Genomic DNA, 16,492 nt, shown 5'->3' on the forward strand with positions numbered 1-16,492 from the left:
GAATTGATACATGTCATTTTAATGTTTTTAGTCCTATACTTAAGGAAAACTTACATTTTTGTAATTTAAAGCCGTTTAAAAAAAATTCAAAATATAACATATAAGAAAATTCTAACATATAAGAAAAATATAACATATAAGGTGTCCTCATTTTTGTATTTTAAAGTCGTTTAAAAAAATATATAACATATAAAGGTTTCCTCATTTTTGTAATTTAAAGTCATTTTAAAAAATTCAAAATATAACATATAAGAAAAAATATAATTTTTTTATTATATGGTTAATGTGATTGTTTAAGTTTTTTTAATAATATAAATTTAAACAAAAATGAAGAAATATGCAAAAATTGTTATCAAATCTTTATTATTCATAATCATTAATTCCCGTATATATGTAAATCATATTAGGTAATTCTGTAGTTTTTATTTAAGGATAGAATACACACTTCATATATTTTTGATTAATATAATGTTCACTAGTGTTATATAATTATGGAATAATGTGACACCATTAGATTAAACTATATTTTATATTAGATGCTCTATAATTTTTTTAAATGGAATTTAGAAGACATTTAGAGTACCACCTAGGATTTGAGTTTTTTTTAATTAATACAAAATTAAAGTTCTAATTTTTTAAATGTTTGTCAATTAATATATAGGGATATCCATCTTGTTCTAGAGATTAATTCGCAACCCACATTATACCAGGTCAAACAATTAATGCAGCCCACATTATAGCCCAAGTCCAAGCTGGATATATCTTCAACTCTCAAAGCTCTCCCATCTGACATATTCAAATCTCCTCACAGCTAAAATGAAGTTAGAGAACCATACTTTCTTCATAATAACTAAAAAGATAATGGACCCTCACTTTCTTTAGAAAATCGAAGACAACAATAATTAAAGAAATACACGATGAATGTGACTCTCTAACAATCAAACAACTCTTTGCCATTTTTTTTTCCTTGGAGCCGAGTTTTATTATTGAAACCGTCCCTTCTCTCCTCTTCCAATGGCTCTGATGCGAACCAGGAGCCAATTGAACGTTTCTTCACCACCACCTCTTCCTTCACCGATCCCTAGAGCCAGAGGATCTCGTTCCGCTGCGAACGAGATCCTCACCGAGATCATAGAGAAATCGATCCAGGTTCCCGAGCTAACGCTCCCTGAATCTCATTCCGGAGGTGAATCTTGCGGCTCACGCCACCTGATCCCAGCGGAGATTGATTTTCGGTTATTGACGTCGAGGAGAGAAGGATCCGTGGATCGTCTGGTGCGATCCGCGAGAGAGTTCGGGGCGTTTCGCGTGAGCTACCATGGGATATCGAGCGAGGAGATGAGGTCTCTCGTGAGGGAGTCGGGTCGGGTTTTCGGAGTTTTGGAGGGAAGAGACACGGGTTTTCGGAGAAGCGTTGTCGGAAACAGAGACGAGATCGTTTGGGTTCGGACGTGGAAGGAACGTATGGAATGGGCGCGCGAGTATATCGGACCGGAACGATACCGCTGCTTCAGGTATTGGGCCGTTATTGGGCCGTTATTGGGCCGTTAATGGGCCAAATTTCTATGGTGGATTGAATCTTTGTTGAACGTATGTTGCAGCCAAGAAATGGAGAATGTAGCTGATAAACTTGAAGGAGTAGCAAGGAAGCTAGGGCAAATAATGGTGGAGAACTCAAGGAGACAGACTGATAAGAGGATACAAAGAGGAGAATCTGTTCTAAGTGTTTACAGGTACAATCATGAAAACGTTACAGAGCAAAGCCCTCCTTTGCCTAAAGAGACGACCGAAGAAATGCTTCAGTACACACTCAGCCTTCACCTACCTGCTAAGAACTGCGAGTTCCGTGTCAACTCAGGGAAAGGCGGTCCACTTTCTTTCCATGCTGATCCTGATACTATTCTTGTCACTTTCGGTCGTCAGCTTGAGGTACGTTATATGACACTTCAACACTATACATATGTCGTATAAAGTGAAAGGTTGTTATATGATATAATCTTGCTATAAACTAGGAATGGAGCTTAGGAGAGTTCAAATGTCGTCAAGGAGAAATCATTTATCATCCAGATGTGTATGGCTCGCGCACTTCCTTCTCCGTAGAGCTAAAGTGCATGTCCCTTTTCTTATCACATGCTTCTGTTTCAAAAACTTCAAAAACGTTCTCTTTAACCCATCAGATTTTCACTTCGTTACTCCTACTCTTTTTCTTCCAGTTCTTTTGGAGTTATGGATCCCATGCGGCCACTTAGAATTTCCAAATACATATATATATATATATATATATACACTTATTTTTATGGGAGACATGCGTACATTTGAATGTTTATGGACTGGTATAAAGTGTGTATTAGGTTGAACCTTCGGTTGTACTTGTATATTTAAAAGATGTTTGTGCCTTTTATTAAATGCCAACACAAGGCAGCAAAAGAAACCAACACAAAAAGATGTTTGTGCATTTTATTAAATGCCAATATAGAATTGTTTGTCCTTTTTTTTTGCTTGAACTCAAAATTATCGACGTTTGAAACGCAAAGTATTTGTTTTAAGCAATCTGCAATGCAGTTTTTGTCGTTGTAAGTGTTCTTGATGGGTTTTAGGATTAAAAAACATTGCCATATATCACAAAAGACTTCGTAATTGAGCTTATGAAAAAATAGCAATACAAGATTTGGATTCTTCCAATTTTTTAATCAAACATCCATTTTCGGTTTCTTCTTTCTGAAACGTCCTATATTTGGAACTTCGCTTCCTCAAAATTTTAATATATTTTAGGAAATCAAAACTATGATGATGTTTGGCAAAGAAGAACTTCCTAGATTGAGGGTGACGGTGGTCGGTGGATATGGTTGTGATGGTACTGACGAAGGCATACGTACCTAGATCATCGCCATGTTAAAAATCCCATAATTTTTTTAATCGTGAGGACATAAACTATTTAAAATATATAATATAAATACATATTTTTTAAAAAGATGACGGTGTCACATAGACAAGTCATTATAATTTGGCGAAACGTTATTAAATTTGTGACAATATAGCAAATACCATTAAGAAAGTTATCCCATTCATGAGGAAAAACATGAATGAGCAAGAGTTTTTCTTTACTTGTCCAGTTTTTGCCTTTCTATCTTTCATTAATTACCATTATTTTGTGAATATAATAGTTTTTGAACAAGTGTGAGGTTTAAAATTTGGCTTTTTCAACACCGTAACGGGTCTGAATATTGTTTTACTCCAACCACAAATGACTTGGATCCACGAATCCAACTTCCAATAAATTATGACAAGACTTATCTATTATTAATCTTTTTTTATTTTCCAGATAACAAAGAATAATTATTTTATGCTGACACTGAAGTTCAAACAATATTTAAATGTAAATTTATAGTTGCCATTCAATTAAATTGTTATTTACTGACCGGAAAATGATATTTTCTCTGTTTTATAAAGAAAGTCATTTTGATATTTCTTAAAACCTTTTGTATTTGACACAAACCAAAAGAATGCTCCAGTTACCAGAGGAACGGATGTTCCTTAATGATCTTGATAGCAATAGTTCTCCATTATTGAATAACCACTACACACAATCAGAAAGTTATGCTTTATAATGGAAGCGACCACTCTTGTCTATATTCTATGCAGAAGAGTGAATAGTCTTTTGCATGTTGAGGGATACCTCACATATTCAACCCGGTTTACTTGGAATCTGGTCTGGTTTACTTAGGAACTAACTCAGTACTTCGGTTTGGTTTTTATCTGAACTTGATTTAGCAATGGGAGCATTATCATCTATTTTAACGTAAAGTGTAAGTCACATTCTACTTACTCCGCAAGTGTATGAATCAAAAGAACAAAACACACAGATTTTAGGGGTTCATAAAGATCAAGATGAATGATATCTTGAGTTAAATCTCTGCAAGAGAATACTCTCAATAACCTAATATATTCACTTGAGATGATAAACCAAATCATAAGATCTGACATTTTCCTAACCAGATTTTTTTTTTTTGGTTAAAAGAAATATCATTTTGTTTGCAACAGATATGACTAATTGTTCGAACAACCTCTAAACCAACTTAATCACCTCTAAATCAGTAGTGAAGCATAAAACACCTACATGAACATAACGTCGATCCACGATATTGTTTTCCATATTATTCAAAGATTTTTAAATTGCTTTTGATGTTGTATAAAAGTTTTTATAGTCAATGATGAATGTTTATATATTTTGTATGTACATCGAGTTTTCGCAGCTCCGATATAATTATAAAGTCTGAACCCACCTGGAATTCGAATATTTTGGTTGACCTCACAAGACAGATGTTTTTGACGACGTAATTAACAAAGAAAGAACATGAACCGTTTAATTAGGAAAATATTGAGAATTTATTTTTCAAAAGAGATTATCTTTAACCTAAAACAAGCAGTAAAAAGCATGTCTGTTTTCTTGATAAGGCAGGAGGAATGAGCCTCTTTCTTCCTAACCTTGTTAATATAAATTCCAATTAGTATTGCATTGAAATTGTCGTATATGATGGTTTTTTTAAATTAATTTCTGTATCCAAATAAAGTCAAATAAATATTAAAACTTTTTAAAACTAGCTGACGTGGCAAGTTGAAGATTTTTAATAAAAAGAGGCACCGCGCGGCATGTCTTTTCAATTTTGTATTAGTGTTTTTAAAAAAATGGCCGGCGAAGACTCTTCCGATTCCATCATCGTCAACGTCGACGGAGACGATAACAAATCGGCGCTGTTCGGCAAATACGACCTCGGAAAGCTTCTCGGCAGCGGCGCGTTCGCCAAAGTCTACCAGGCGGAGGATCTCCACAACGGCCGCGAAAGCGTCGCGATCAAAGTCGTCCAGAAGAAGCGTCTGAAAGACGGACTCACGGCGCACGTCAAGAGGGAAATCTCTGTCATGCGCCGCCTCCGCCACCCTCACATCGTCCTCCTCTCCGAGGTCCTCGCCACCAAGACGAAGATCTACTTCGTCATGGAGCTGGCCAAGGGCGGCGAGCTGTTCTCGAGAGTCTCGAGCAACCGATTCACGGAGAAGCTCAGCCGGAAGTATTTCCGGCAATTGATCTCCGCCGTGAGGTACTGCCACGCGAGGGGGGTTTACCACCGCGATCTCAAGCCGGAGAATCTCCTCCTCGACGAGAATCGAGATCTGAAGGTTTCGGACTTCGGTTTAAGCGCGATGAAGGAGCAGATCAAATCAGATGGGATGCTCCACACTCTCTGTGGTACTCCTGCTTACGTGGCACCCGAGCTTTTAACGAAGAAAGGATACGACGGATCGAAAGCGGATATATGGTCATGCGGCGTCGTTTTGTTTCTTCTAAACGCAGGTTACTTGCCGTTTCGAGATTCAAACATCTCGGGACTCTACAGGAGAATCCGAACGGCTCAATACACCATGCCGGAGTGGACTTCTCCGGAGCTAATGAATCTTCTCCGCCGTTTACTGGAGCCAGTTCCGGAGAAACGGATCACCGTCGATGAGATTTTAAAGGATCCGTGGTTCAACCACGGAGTAGATCCGAGTGAAATCGTCGGGATTCAAGTCGATGATTACGATCTGGAGGAAAGCGGGAAGAAGCTAAACGCGTTTGAGTTGATCGCGTCGTCGTCGACCGCGAATCTTGCAGGTTTGTTCGGGAACTTCGTGACGCCGGATCATTGCGATCAGTTCGTCTCCGACGAGAGCCCGGCGGAGATTATGAGGAAGGTTGTGGAGGTTGCGAGGCAGTTGAATCTGAGGATTGCGAAGAAGAAGGAGAGAGCAGTGAAGCTGGAAGGGTCGCAGGGAGTGGCGAACATCGTGGTGAAGATTCGGAGACTAACGGATGAGTTGGTGATGGTGGAGATGAAGAACAAGCAAAGAGACGTGGGCTTAGCTTGGGCCGACGAGCTCAGGCGAAAGCTACGTCGTATCATTAACCAACCGGTTAATAGGGGTCCGTAAAATTGTTTCAACACTAAAACCAATTTTACTCGGAATTTTCAAAATGAACAATACAACCGGTTTTAATGAGGATTCGAGAAGCACTATAGTGAACCAGTTCGGTTTACAGTGGAGCAGAGAGTAATGGGAAGATTGGCTTCTCTGTATATAAAAAAACAAGAAAAATAAAATGAAGAATGCTAACCGGAATTCCTTTTTTTTTTTTTACAAAAGTATATTTTTAACATAATACAAAATTATTTGCTACATTCATTGGAGAGAATTTGAATAAGACTCTAATTTTTACGTGTATGTGTGATCTATGTGTGTTTTGCAAAGTTGTGCTTTTGTTTTTGCCAAGGACCATGCCAACCGTTTGTAATATTTAAGACTGATTTATATTTGTTGATGATTTTTTTTTGGAATCGGAAGAACCATTTGTGTATGTTACATAGTAACATTTCTTATGAAACACAAGATTAGTGGTAATATGCATAGTAAATTACTTAAACAAAACAAACACATTGCGTGTAGTGTTAATGCCGATTCTTTATGTGCGCATATGTATATGTTCTTGTTTGATACGTTGTACAAAGTGAATAGATGTGAATATTGATTGGCTTTATTCCATTTTACTAGTTGTATGGTACAAACGAACTAAAGATATTATTACATTACAGGCGTGTGAAAGCCCTCGCATGAGCCACTAAAAAAAACAAATGAAATAATTTTCTCTATGGAGTATATAGACTATAGTCTTAGTATCTGCAGGACCACTAGTAAGTACTTAAACCCTTTTCTGGCATAAATGTACAGAATGAAAAACGAATTTTCACATCTTCAAGACAAAAACGAATCAAAGAAAGAGGAAGACTCATCGCTTGGTTCTTCTTTTGCTCTAGAGAAACCACCACCAAGGAAGTTATTATTGTTCGTAGCGTAACCAAAAGACCCGGCACTAGTGTTGTTGTTTTGGTGCAGCATTTGAAGTGTATATGGTGCTTGAGAAGAAGTAGTGTAACTAGAGTGACCAGCAATAGCGTTTGGTCTAATTGGTGCTGAAGAAGGATCTTGTGCCAGTCGGTTTGTGGTGTATCCGCTACCACGAGCCGCAGGTACGTCGTGGTTGTGTTTCCCTTCGTAGGTTGTGATTACAGCTCTCATATCGTGTGATGCTCTCTCAACATGTTTTCTCACTGGACAACCGTTGGTTGTGCACTTGTAGTAGCTTCTGTTAAGATTCATTAAATGATAAAAACCATATGATTGTGAGACTATTGATTCCAAAAGTGACTTAAATCTCGATCCACCGTATATATATATTTTGGAATTAAGAAAACCACTTTTAATAGATAAAAAAAAATTTTAAAAGAGAAAATAAATATCAGACTTTTGAGATTATATAAATATGGATTAATTGTAAAATATTCATTAAAATAATCAATATACACAAATTATAAAATAGATAGATATTGCCTCAGTGGAACTTTGACTTTATTGTTTTTTTTCAAGTTTGATTATTTGTTTTACGACATACTCTCAAGAACCTTTATTGTAATGATATCAAGAACAAATGTTTTAAGTTATTACCTTGGATTAGGGTTTCCTTTAACGACCTTTTGGCCGTACTTTCTCCATCTGTAACCATCATCAAGAATGTCTATATCACTCGTTGTCTGCACAACAATCCTCGGCTCTCTCACTGTCTTGCTTCCATTACCATTACCACCGTTTGTTTCGCTTTCTCCTTTCCTGAAAAAAAACACACACAAGAAACAAACATTTTAAGAAACTTTATAATTCAAGTAATGTTCAAAAAGAGAGTGATGTGTGGATCTTTTACCATCTCTTTGCTTCAGGTTCACTCCCACAGTCCTCTTCTTCTCCTCTGCTCATAACCGATAACTCATCGTCTCCAAGAGAACCAGAAGTAGTATTATTATCATCTTGTTGGATCACAAAGGAATCAGAGTGATCACCATGATGATCAAACACAGCAGAATGAAATGTCGACGAAGAAGACGACGATCTTCTAGTGGACTGAGGTTTTGGATGGTTATGGCTTCCCTTATACACAATCTCTGTGATCTGACCTTCCAAAGATGTTTCCACTTTCTTCTTCGTTGGACAGTTTGGGAAAGTACACTTATAGTAACTCCGAGGATTCTCGCTCCCTTTCACTTGTTTCTGTCCGTACTTTCTCCAGTTGTAACCGTCCTCTCCTTTCCTTTGCTCTCGTCCATTGTAAGATGCAGTTTGATGATGAGTGTTGTTGTTTGGACGAGTTTCCTGAACACACAAAAAACATTTTAAAATTTGAGGAAACACACAGATGAAAGTAAAAAGGTATTTGAAGATGGAGCTGTTGAGGAACAAACCTGTGACTGCAAGACAGAACTGTTTGTTGTTGTTGTTGTCGGAGCAGAAACTCCTGATGATTGTGTCTGAAATGAGAAATCAAAGAAGTTAACGTTGTTGTTGTTCTTCTTCGTCTTCTCTTCCTCGTTGATGCTTTTCTGATTATTTTCATATGTGAGAAGAGATCCTGTGGTTGGAGAAGCAAGAACCTACAAAATAGAATCAAGAATGGTTTTAATATAATCAAGAATGATTTTTATTTTTTTAAATGATTTTTATATAATCAAGAAAGGTTCTAAGTGGAGTCAATCCCATGTTCTATCAATAGTTCTGTAATTGAAAAGAAGAAGAAAAACAGAGGAGGCTTTACGTTAGCAGAGGAGGCAACAAAAGCAGGGGAATCAAGAAAAACAGAGGGGCTGAAACAAGTGGAAGGAGAGACAAGAGAAGGAGAGATTGAGATTGAAGAAGGAGCAAAAGATCTGAACTTTGGTGGGATCTCAAGATCTTCAAGAGATGCTGCTGATGATCTTATTCCGGACCAATTAGCAGAACCATTCATGTTTTGTCTGGTTATGCTATTGTCCATAGTAAGAAGAGAAGAAGCAGCCATACAGAAAGGGGAATTGTTTTTGTTTTATGAAGACCGGTTCAAGATATTTATAGAAAGTTGGAGACCTTGGAGAAGGGGGCAAAGAAGAAAGAAAAAAAGAAGAGATGTGATGGTTCTCGAAATGTTTTTGTGTTTCGATAGTTATGTCTGTATATATAAAACATATTGCACGATCTGATTGGTTAGTTTTGTATTTTTGATGGCATAAATGAAGAAAAAAATGTAGTTTCTGAGAAGGTGATAAAAAGTTTGACCGTTGAAAAAATTAGAAGATGGAGAAGAAGAGGAGGAGAGGAGATGGTCAGACCATGTGTCCTTGACTTTGAACGAGGCGGGCTTACGTCAGCTTCATGCTTTCGTCATCCTTTGGATGCCTTTGTTACGGCCACGTGTAGTTTCTTGCGGTTCGGTTCATTTGGATAAAAAATACGATTTTCCATTAGGTTAGGTCGTCTCTTTTCTTTAAAGCACATGAATAAAGATTAGGAGTGGGTTAATTAGCAAAACCTCCTAATTAAAGTTGTTATTAAATCCATGCGCGGCTATTTGGTTTCAATCTATTTGTTTACTCATGTGCGTGTTACTTTATTACACGCGTGTAACCTTCGCAACCTACACGTACAAAAGACGTGGCATTGTTTGTTGCTTCCAGAATCACTTTGTAGTTAAAAAGAATCTCTTGCACATGAAAGCAAGTGAGATACACACATCTCGTTGCGTAGCTAGCTTGCAACATCTCTCTGTTTAAACGCAGTGTTTTAACGTCCCGATGCAAGAGGCTGACACATCGCGACCACGGCCGTCGAAGTCTCTGATGAATCGAATGAAGACGAGCTGTTTATCCATGGCAGTGACGTTTAAGGAGGGGCTTAGCTACGTCAAAGCCTTTTTTGTCGGCCAGGTACGTTTTCAAAATTGTCATTTATCATTCGTTAAGTTTTCTTGAGCTTCCGTGTAGTGTGTGGTTTAAGCCGCGAGAAGATATGATAAAGAGATTGATCTTAGGAATATCCTGTCCGGTTTTAACACGGTTCAGAGACTCATGGTATTGTCTTGAATCATGATCACATGACGCGTTTTGGGTGGCTTATGTAATACTTAATGAACTAAGTACTTCATATTATTATCTCTCTTTTTATTAGCCATCAAATACTTATGTGCATTTACTGACTTGCATCCGCGTTGCTATCTAACAAGTTGTACATATAGAAGCTTCAAATAGTTTCATATTGTTATCGTCAAATACTAGAACCTGTTCAAGACTTCTTATTTTAAGTTTTGAGTAATATATATTAATTCATGACATTTTTGGTTTGAAAGACAAAGAGGTTGACGGCCAAGAACGAGAAAGAAGCAACGGATGCTCATCTAACAGAGACAAAAATGCAAGTTGACGCAACCGATGAAGCAGAGAACGCCAAGAAAAGGCTTCATCAATCTTCTTAATGTTTTTTTTTTTTGTAATTAATTGTGTTTTTACTGATTCTAAGGGAATGTTCTTAACTCTAAGAAGAAATTAAAAAGCAAATCTTATTGATATTGATTATCATTGTTTGAGAAATAGTATGACGTATACCACACTATTTATTCATGTTTCTCCACGAGAAGGAAGTATAAACTTGAACAAACATTTGCTCAATAAAGGAATCTTCTCAAAGTGAAAGATATGGTTACGAATTCGGTAGAGATGAACTGTATAGATTAATCCTGATAACGTAACCGTGGAGAATGAGATGATCGTCAATATCCAGAAATCCTGAAAACTACAATCACATTATGACCTCAAACGCATATTATGTGTTTCTATTGGCGTTTACATTATGGCGCAAACAACTAAAGCATAATAAAACGGGTTTGATAACAACTATAGTCTATATTAATTCTTAGAATGTAAGTGGAAACGTTGTTACCTTTGGATTGGATACAATGATACCTAGTACGTATGCCATCAAGTCAAGAGCCGATTGCAAAGAGTTTTGGACTCCTCCAACCACACAACGGTCGGATTCTGAAACTTGATCCTATTTTTAAGACCAAACATTATACCAAAATGTTATTACAACTTTGAATATAACCATAAAACCGAAATAAAAATGTTTTGACGTACTTGCATTTGCTGGATGACGGCAAGATCAAACATCCACAAGCCAAGCCTTGAAGCAGCAACTCCACCCATTAGCATGTAAGATGCTATGTTGCCCTTTTTAACCCAAATCGACCCAACGCATACCAAAAGGCAGCTCCACTGCAAGAACAAGAATCCTACTTTTGTGACTTTTGTTTTTCTCATGTCCCATAACATGGTCAGGTTCTACTAGATTCAAATATAATGCATTTGACAAATAAGATATCTAAGGAAGAATGACAAGATGAATTGTTATAATCAATCAGATGAACCAAAATGTGGTACATAGTATATAACTTGTAGAATTTATAATATCACATTACTTCTTGTTCAATTCTTTCTATAGAAAGATCACATACCTTTTTATATATATAGTAAACCATGAGAATCTAAAACCTAAATGCAAATATGTTATAATTTCATGATTATTATGAATATTGTGATTGTGATAAATGTAGTGATTGACATTAAAATGGATTAGGAGTTTCAAGTTAATAATATACCTGAGACCAGAAGGACCAGAGGCCAGTTCTCAGCGTTGAGATACGGCTTTGCATTAGAGGATAGACGACTGTAGCCAACAGTCCAACCGTGGCACTTATTCCTCTGCCTATACCGATGATATATGTAGGTATCCCTTCCCACTGCAATGTTGCCGTCATCAATGTTCCAAAGCTGTATCAAGGCAGTAAAGAGATCCCATAAACCCTTGAAACTCAAAAACATTTTACTTGACATCCACATGTGAACAAGTCCAAAACACAAAGAGAAACGTAACCTGAGGACCGTGAAGAACAAGAGAGCTAGTGAAACCCCTGGGAGTACAACTTCTTGTTTGATATAAACTCTCCACGCGCCAACAAAAGAGGACTTGGATACTCTATCAAAGACCTTCAGCATTGCGGATCTACGTGGTGGGTTACCCTCCTCGGTCCCGGGGACAATATAAACAGAAACAGGTGCATCTGTTTCTTCTACTGGATTTGTCATGGAACGCAAGATCCGTCTCTCATTGCTTTGAGCTATCGCAGGAACACCGCTATACACAGATATGAAGAGCCAATACTCAACCCAAGCGGTTATAGTAGCCCAAAATGCAAAAGTGATGGCTGATGCCTTCAGTGAGACAAAGCTAATGATGAGACCGGTGGTGACTGGAGACAATAGCTTTGAGCTCAAATCAATGCCTCTAATGACAGAGTTCATTCTTGTCAATACCGCTGGTGGATGACCTTCCGACATAACCACAGCCCTGTTTGGTAGTCAAAAGAGCAAAATAAAATTGCATGCAGTATGCATAAATCATGTGAAAAAACATTACCAGTCTCGTTCGATCAGAATGGTGCCACCAAGTGTGGAAAGCACACCAATGGCCCCAGTAACATTTGTCAACGCAACCAAGGTTGCAAAGACCGGGATGTTCCGGGGTTTAAGACCGTAATCTAGTAGCAACTTGATGACTGCACCACCAGCAATGATGTAGGAGAGGTTCTGACATAAGAGCCAGAGTCTAAGAACTTTAACGTAGTCCAGTCCCTCGATCCATTGTCCCACAATGGGGCCAAAGATCGCAGAAGAACCAGACTCTATCGCACCGTATATGGCCGCAAGAAGCAGAGAGTTTGGCCACAAGTAGATCATATACAAAGCAACTGAGAATTCCCAAGTTCTGCATCAGAAGAAGAAACTCATACTTACAAAATTGAAGTGTATCCACCATATTCAAATGATCTTACATTATAAGGTGTTTTTTTCTTCTCTTTTGCTTTTATAAACCAACTTTGAAATTATTCGAGATTTCAAATCAACTAAGCCAACAAAGCATAAAATAAAAGAACTAATATTTTACTGAAAAGACTAATTCACAATTTTACCCTTTTCAGTTCTAAACAAAAAATGTTAGAGATGAAAATATTTATTTATTAATTTATATTTAACCTGGCACCCCATCTTGCAAGAAAATATCCCACGTAAAGAGATATGACGAAACGACGTCGTACGGGTGGTGGTGGGTTTTGTGGCTGCCCTAGTCCCTCTACGTCACGTTCTTCATCCTGTTGAACAACCGTCACCGCTTCTGTCGCATTCTCCATTTTCTGACAGAGAAAAATATTTCAGAACATAGACATGGATCATGCATGTGTTTTACTTTTCCAAAATCCAAAGTGAATTATGTTGTTACTTTAGCGTTTTACAGAACAACATTTGCATGTGTGTGAATATGTTACAGCAACAACAAAATCATTCATCGAAGAAAATCCATCTCGATAATTTCTAGTAATAAATCAATCCAAAAAGAAAAACGATAATTCTAGCAATACATCAGTCTGAAAATTCTCAAATACTAATGAAACAAGAACCTTACTTCTGCGCCTCACACGAGCTTGAGAGAATGAATGATGGAAACAGAATCGTACAGTATCAGAATTGCTTTTTGAAGGCTAGTTTTGTTATTATTTGTGATATCAACAATGTCAATTGTTAATTTACAAAAAAAAAAAGAAAAACAATGTCAATTGTTGTGATGGAGTAATAACAAAAATTTCCACTTGTGTTAAAAAGAGTTGTAGCAGTAGCAAGAAGTGATTCAAGAAGTATAAGAGTTTTGTTATCATTGGTGATATCAATTTTAACGAAGGAATAATGACAAATATCCCCACTTGTGTTAAAAGAGTAGTGGCAATAGCAAGGTGTGGTTGAGGAAGTAATAAGAGTGTAGAAAAAAAAAGATTCTTTTCACTTTATTTTTTTTTGTTTGGTCTTTAAGCAAAGTAGATTCTGTCAATTATTAACTCTATAAAACAATTATAAATTGGACTTTGTAAAACAAATATAAATTAGACTTTAAGCTGATGGTAGTGCAATCGTGATCTTCCTTTTTTGTGCAAACGATCATTTTACACCACCGGATTACATGATCAAGAACAGAGGAAGGCTTTTGTCGTCGAGAAAACATTCAAGGAAATAAAGCATGCCTCGAACGCTCTTGACAGCGTTGTCTTCATTGCTGGCCACCACGCCTTGTACAAGACATCATTTACCAAACTACTAACGCTTGTGCCATTGGCAAAGCCTTTGAAGCAGCTTTCCAGAGATTACGGAAAATATACTCTTTTGCCAATTAAAATCCGTCTCATGTACAGCTAGAGAATTCACTTTCTACAGATTATACATTATACCAAAATGTTATAAAACCGAAATAAAAATGTTTTGACAGATTATACATTATACCAAAATGTTATAAAACCGAAATAAAAATGTTTTGAAGAACCTGCATTTGCTGGATGACGGCAAGATCAAACATCCACAAGCCAAACCTCAAGCAGCAACTCCACCCATTAGCATGTACGATGCTATGTTACCCCTTTTAACCCAAATTGATCCAACACATACCAAAAGGCAGCTCCACTCCAAGAACAAGAACTATACTTTTGTGATTTCTGTTTTTCTCATGTCTATATACAGTTGATTCTTCTAAAGGATTACTCAAGTCACATAACATGTTCAATTTAGATTTTAAAAACAGTGATAGAAAAACACAAAAATAATGAATTATAAAATATTATCCCTGTATTCTCTTAGATTATATTTATTTTTTATTATCTGTCAATTTTTAGTGTTATTTAATCATAGTTTTTCATGATTCTATATATTTTCAATATTTTAAGTTAATTTTCGTTTTGTAATTTATATAATATTTACTATTTTGGTTTTAAATATATTATTTTGATAACATTAATCATTATTAGCCTAATTGTTTTTGAAGTTCGTCTTATAAAAATATAAATTAATTTGTTTCAGGATAGGAATATAATTGTTTAATATTATATATATATATATATATATATATATATATTATCTAATGTAAGTATATAATTTATATTTTACAACATATTTTCAATGATGCTTCACCTTTAATCTTAACTTTAATATTAAAATAATTATTTGGATTATATTTCAAATAAAAATACAGGGAAACTGGCTATTAATATTAGTCATTGCATAAACTAAATATAAGATAAGTGTAATTATGATATTATTGGTAGATATTGTTAATATGTATTTATTAATTAAAATTTCTAATTTTCATGATAAGTGTATATATTAAAATATATATTTTTAAATAATATTATATATATATCGGTTGAATAGGTTAATGTTTATTAACTATCTAAAATATCATGATAAATAAATAAATAAATAAATAAATATATATATATATATATATATATATATTTAAATAAATTTTAAATAATAAAATGAATTAAACTTATAACTTATCTTAAAATCATGGAGAAGATGATAAGTGAGCAAATTCACAGATTATAGATTACTATTTTAAGTTTTTTGGTTCATGATTTTAAAGCTTCGTTGAAGTTGTTAAAAAGTTTGGATAGGTTTTTGTTAGTTTTTTTTTGGTTTAATAAACTTCTTGAAACTCGTGTACATCCGCTACTTTTTTGGATTAGGGTTCCTTGGTTATTATTTTAGTATTATACTATTTTAAGTTTTTTGGTTCATGATTTTAAACCTTCATTGAAATTGTTTGAAACTTCGGATATGGTTTGATTCAGTTTTTCAGGTTTAATAAATCTCTTGAAGCCCAAGTACACCTGCTGACTTTTTGGATTAGTTTTTTTCGATATTGTCTTAGTTTAATAAGGCTGGGCAATGGGGGTACCAATCGGATTTTAGTTCAGGTTTATTCGAATTTCGGGTTTTGAGTTCATGAATTTTAGTCCCATTTAGATATTATAAAAATTCAGGTCAGATTCAGTTTGGGTTTAATCTGATTCGGTTCAGGTTTAGTTACATGTGCAATGGTTGAGTCCAAACTAGTTTCGATTTCAGATATTAATCAGGTTATCGATTTCAAAATGTTGATTCATACTTGATTAAACTTAACATATTCTAATCTTTTCAATAAATTTGTGTCCATGACTTCCTTAAACTATATTGTTGTCTTTCAAAATAATTTGGCAGATTCGTCTATTAACCATACGACAAAATCAAACATTTGTATAAACGAAAATCATGGAGTGATGGCTGACGCCTTCAGTGAGACAGTAGAGATGTGTTTGACCCTTCATGTCTCTTGGTCCGAATTTTTACGGTTTCATCCTCTATTAGATTTTGAATCTCTACTCAAAATGTTTTCTTTCCGGTGTGATACTCATATTAATATATATCTTTGTGCGCCAATGTTTGTATATAATCTTTCCAATGATGACCAAACATATATACAGAAAGACGTGTTTATCCATTTTGAATTTCTATTTTGTGAAATATTTGGCGGTTTTTGTTTCAATAATTGTCTTCATATCTAAGGTTGTAATGGGCCTGACCAACTAGGCATCACAAATAAAAGCCCAGCTTACACAACACCAATATAAGGGAAGCAGTAGGCCTGGGCATTCGGGGTCCCAATCGGGTTTCGGTTTTATCCA

At 35.7% G+C, this 16,492-nt stretch overlaps 5 protein-coding genes across 9 annotated transcripts in view; 3 read left to right on the top strand and 2 right to left on the bottom strand.

Moving 5' to 3' along the window:
• Positions 1-912: 912 nt before the first annotated feature.
• On the top strand, positions 913-2,433 carry LOC106340315. The gene is made up of 3 exons (XM_013779197.1): positions 913-1,514; positions 1,602-1,929; positions 2,013-2,433. Exons 1-3 carry the CDS (start codon positions 1,015-1,017, stop codon positions 2,247-2,249), a joined length of 1,065 nt encoding a protein of 354 aa, XP_013634651.1. The 5' UTR covers positions 913-1,014; the 3' UTR covers positions 2,250-2,433.
• Positions 2,434-4,686: 2,253 nt separating this feature from the next.
• Positions 4,687-6,300, top strand: LOC106340332 (CBL-interacting serine/threonine-protein kinase 22). Its single transcript, XM_013779216.1, has one exon. The coding sequence runs from the start codon at positions 4,687-4,689 to the stop codon at positions 5,968-5,970; it is 1,284 nt and encodes a 427-aa protein (XP_013634670.1). The 3' UTR covers positions 5,971-6,300.
• A 249-nt stretch (positions 6,301-6,549) lies between these two features.
• Positions 6,550-9,036, bottom strand: LOC106337141 (probable WRKY transcription factor 33). The gene is made up of 5 exons (XM_013776193.1): positions 8,678-9,036; positions 8,328-8,516; positions 7,793-8,238; positions 7,540-7,701; positions 6,550-7,180 (listed from the first exon to the last, which is right to left on the bottom strand). The coding sequence occupies exons 1-5, from the start codon at positions 8,918-8,920 to the stop codon at positions 6,790-6,792; spliced, it is 1,431 nt and encodes a 476-aa protein (XP_013631647.1). The 5' UTR covers positions 8,921-9,036; the 3' UTR covers positions 6,550-6,789.
• A 522-nt stretch (positions 9,037-9,558) lies between these two features.
• Positions 9,559-10,373, top strand: LOC106343055. Its single transcript, XM_013782180.1, has 2 exons — positions 9,559-9,821; positions 10,241-10,373. The coding sequence occupies exons 1-2, from the start codon at positions 9,690-9,692 to the stop codon at positions 10,364-10,366; spliced, it is 258 nt and encodes an 85-aa protein (XP_013637634.1). The 5' UTR covers positions 9,559-9,689; the 3' UTR covers positions 10,367-10,373.
• Positions 10,374-10,434: 61 nt separating this feature from the next.
• The window catches only part of LOC106343054 (solute carrier family 40 member 1), an 18,009-nt gene continuing 11,951 nt past the window's right edge, over positions 10,435-16,492 (bottom strand). The window contains exons 1-8 of one of the 5 annotated variants that reach the window (XM_013782176.1): positions 13,411-13,657; positions 12,984-13,141; positions 12,367-12,714; positions 11,824-12,297; positions 11,549-11,720; positions 11,028-11,165; positions 10,831-10,941; positions 10,495-10,676 (exon numbers count right to left, since the gene is read on the bottom strand). In XM_013782176.1, the coding sequence (XP_013637630.1) occupies positions 10,509-10,676; positions 10,831-10,941; positions 11,028-11,165; positions 11,549-11,720; positions 11,824-12,297; positions 12,367-12,714; positions 12,984-13,138 (1,566 nt within the window). In that variant the 5' untranslated portion in view covers positions 13,139-13,141; positions 13,411-13,657 and the 3' untranslated portion in view covers positions 10,495-10,508. Of the gene's footprint in view, positions 10,677-10,830; positions 10,942-11,027; positions 11,166-11,548; positions 11,721-11,823; positions 12,298-12,366; positions 12,715-12,983; positions 13,146-13,405; positions 13,658-16,492 lie in introns of those variants that run through there. The other 4 variants (XM_013782178.1, XM_013782175.1, XM_013782177.1 and 1 more) reach the window with 4 other exon arrangements.

Source organism: Brassica oleracea, chromosome C4 (assembly GCF_000695525.1).
Source record: "Brassica oleracea var. oleracea cultivar TO1000 chromosome C4, BOL, whole genome shotgun sequence".
NCBI classification, from domain to species: Eukaryota; Viridiplantae; Streptophyta; class Magnoliopsida; order Brassicales; family Brassicaceae; genus Brassica; species Brassica oleracea.

What these genes read in the sequence shown, in the direction of transcription:
- LOC106340315 (XM_013779197.1), top strand. Translation starts at nt 1,015, where the DNA reads ATGGCTCTGATGCGAACCAGGAGCCAATTGAACGTTTCTTCACCACCA. An exon ending in GAACGATACCGCTGCTTCAG is followed by an intron (nt 1,515 to 1,601) that starts GTATTGGGCCGT and finishes CGTATGTTGCAG; the next exon opens with CCAAGAAATGGAGAATGTAG. An exon ending in CTTTCGGTCGTCAGCTTGAG is followed by an intron (nt 1,930 to 2,012) that starts GTACGTTATATG and finishes GCTATAAACTAG; the next exon opens with GAATGGAGCTTAGGAGAGTT.
- LOC106340332 (XM_013779216.1), top strand. Translation starts at nt 4,687, where the DNA reads ATGGCCGGCGAAGACTCTTCCGATTCCATCATCGTCAACGTCGACGGA.
- LOC106337141 (XM_013776193.1), bottom strand. Translation starts at nt 8,920, where the DNA reads ATGGCTGCTTCTTCTCTTCTTACTATGGACAATAGCATAACCAGACAA. An exon ending in GTTCTGTCTTGCAGTCACAG is followed by an intron (nt 8,239 to 8,327) that starts GTTTGTTCCTCA and finishes TTGTGTGTTCAG; the next exon opens with GAAACTCGTCCAAACAACAA. An exon ending in GAACCTGAAGCAAAGAGATG is followed by an intron (nt 7,702 to 7,792) that starts GTAAAAGATCCA and finishes GTTTTTTTTCAG; the next exon opens with GAAAGGAGAAAGCGAAACAA.
- LOC106343055 (XM_013782180.1), top strand. Translation starts at nt 9,690, where the DNA reads ATGCAAGAGGCTGACACATCGCGACCACGGCCGTCGAAGTCTCTGATG. An exon ending in AAGCCTTTTTTGTCGGCCAG is followed by an intron (nt 9,822 to 10,240) that starts GTACGTTTTCAA and finishes TTGGTTTGAAAG; the next exon opens with ACAAAGAGGTTGACGGCCAA.